The sequence below is a fragment of the Cynara cardunculus genome, unplaced genomic scaffold, assembly GCF_001531365.2.
Source record: "Cynara cardunculus var. scolymus isolate 2C unplaced genomic scaffold, CcrdV1 Un_Scaffold_11154, whole genome shotgun sequence".
Classification (NCBI taxonomy): Eukaryota; Viridiplantae; Streptophyta; class Magnoliopsida; order Asterales; family Asteraceae; genus Cynara; species Cynara cardunculus.
This window is the reverse complement of record NW_020206461.1, coordinates 742-3,301: the sequence shown is the minus strand read 5'-3', so window position 1 is coordinate 3,301 and position 2,560 is coordinate 742. Positions and strand designations below refer to the sequence as shown.

The 2,560-nt window shown below is 35.7% G+C and overlaps 1 protein-coding gene across 1 annotated transcript; it reads right to left on the bottom strand.

Moving 5' to 3' along the window:
- Nucleotides 1-19: 19 nt before the first annotated feature.
- Nucleotides 20-2,090, bottom strand: LOC112505449 (transducin beta-like protein 3). The gene is made up of 3 exons (XM_025109356.1): nt 1,769-2,090; nt 1,166-1,348; nt 20-635 (listed from the first exon to the last, which is right to left on the bottom strand). The coding sequence occupies exons 1-3, from the start codon at nt 2,063-2,065 to the stop codon at nt 450-452; spliced, it is 666 nt and encodes a 221-aa protein (XP_024965124.1). The 5' UTR covers nt 2,066-2,090; the 3' UTR covers nt 20-449.
- Nucleotides 2,091-2,560: the final 470 nt, after the last annotated feature.

The following is a 2,560-nucleotide window of genomic DNA, read 5'->3' as shown; positions in this document are numbered from 1 at the left end:
GCCTCGTGAATATGCCATCTTGGGCCTCAGAGCCTAGGCGCACCTTAACAACTATGTTGTGAACTTACAAGAGAATTCATCCAATAAAATATTCCAAGCATGCAAAGAACACTCTATAACTTTATATTCTTTTTTGGAAACATGGGTGTCTGGGTCAGCTTGCGTGCACCTCGACTAATCCCAAATGGCCCTCGGGAGACTCAAACTGGCAACATATGGGACTGGGAGGGGCTAGCCTTTATTTGCCAATTGAGCTGTCCCTCAAGGTTCTATAAAATATAATTGCTGCCGAGTGTGATGAATTTTATAAGAAAAAATTCAAACTAAAAGTCTATACAAACTGGGGCAAGAATAAAAACAAATAGCTTATTACTACTCTGTCAAGATTGTGTGAGTGGTGATATCATTGGTATGCAACAACATATTAACAAGTAAGTTGATATATACTACTAATCTACATCAAAACATAGATAGTTAAGACATGCCTGATCTCGGCCACCACTCAACAGAGTCCAACCATCTTCCGTTATTGCGATAGAAGTCACCGTTGAACGATGTCTCTCTAAAGTTGCAATGCATTTCTTGCTTGTAAGATCCCAAACTCGTACTGTTGCATCATCGCTTCCAGAAAATAGCTAAAAGTGCAAAGAATGAAAAGTTTAGTTTTTAAGCAATGAAAATAATGTGTTGCAGATCGTTCTAATTTATACATTTTGCTTTATAGTTTGTGTCWACCCCYTCTGCCAATATGCATTACAATTGGACAACTAGTTTGAATATGTTCCTTCCTTTGCTATGTGTATGGGTAGTTTACTTTGAATGGTATTCAGAATCACAAAAACTTATGCAAGCAATAACTTGGGCGAGAGGGTATAGAAAATTGAATAAGATTTAACTGATCACTATTTCAAAGTGTTAACCATGCATTCTTAGAACATCATGGTCTTCAAAGAATTCTCAGTCATTATATTGTTTGACATTGCAAACAAAAATGTGTCAATTTCCTGTCGACGAACTTTATCATAAGAAACAATGATCAATTCAAATAAACATACAAGTATAAGATAACTAATCCATCCATGGCACTTTATTCAGTATCTTTTAGTAGAAAACAAGAAAAAGAGTGTAACAATGATCCGATAACTACTAAATTATAGAAACTTACAAGCAGACGAGTGGGATCAGGATGAAAAATAACACTAGTCACAACCCCTTTATGACCCTTGAAGTAATGCGTGCAAAATCCACCATCAACATCCCATACCAACACTTTGCCATCAGCTCCAGCAGTTGCCAGCAATCCACCAGAAGCATGGCATGCCATGTACATTACTGGACCTGGGTGTCCCTGCACAACTCCAATCATAAAAAATACTAGAACAAGCAAGTGAAAAACTTTCTCCAAAATCGAGAAAATAGAAGAGAGAGGATAAAAATCTCCGTATTTGGAGAACTCTCCAAAATTAAATGCCGAAGAGAGAAATAATTTTTTTTATTGTTCCCACCAATGAAGTTGAATCTATTATCATTTCACATAAAATTTCTTCAAATATTTGTTGGGGTACTAAATCTACTGAATATTTTAATAATATAATTAATGTTGAAACCTCCAAAATGAAGAAACAAGTGGAGTTGAATTTAATTTTTTTGGGGGAGATTTTAACTTCTGCTTCTCCATTTTGAAGATATTATATATATATATATGTGTGTGTGTGTGTGTGTGTAGTAGATGCTCTTAGAGATCAGTCCTTCAAAAAAGTAAACTTACCTTCCATGATCGCAAGCATTTAAGAGAAGAGAGGTCCCAAACCCTAATTTGACGGCTGTGGCTGGCAGAGAAAAGGAATTTGTCATCAGGGCTAAGAGCAATTGCAGTAACTGGCTCGGAATCCCCTTCAATGGTGGACTTAATGGAAGCATTGGAAGAATCAACTATGGTTATGGTGTCATTGCATGCACAAGCAATGAACGATCCATCTGAAGAGACGGTATAGGGCCCGCCTGAGTAAAATTGTTGCAGAGACTGAACCCCTCGGTAGTTCTTTTTCAATGTGACTGAAGTCATTCTTTGCCACAAATATATATATATATATTTGCAGCTCAATTTCTGCTGCATGAGTTATACAGAAAGATGTAGGATTAGCTTAACAAGGATCCAAAACAATATGTATAAATATCCAAATTTGTTGGTTCACTCCACAGTATATCTAGCATGGTAATCACTAACCAGTAGCCCAAACCCGAAAAATTGAAATAGTTAAACCCAAATAAGAATAGCCATGAACAACGATTCTAACCAAATTATAATTGGTTCCTTGAACATCCAAAAAAACCTTCAACTGATGGTGAATGAGCCGAAAATAAAACCCATTACATCGTTCTTAACCAAATCAAAATCCTAAAAACTTCAAAGGATGAATTAGAATCGATAAACCCTAATCACAACCCATGAACTTAAACAAATTAGAATCAATTCTTTTAATTATATACAAAAACAATAATTACTTRAGCTAATTAATTTCATCGAACCTTAACAATACAGTCAATACTACCTCAACAT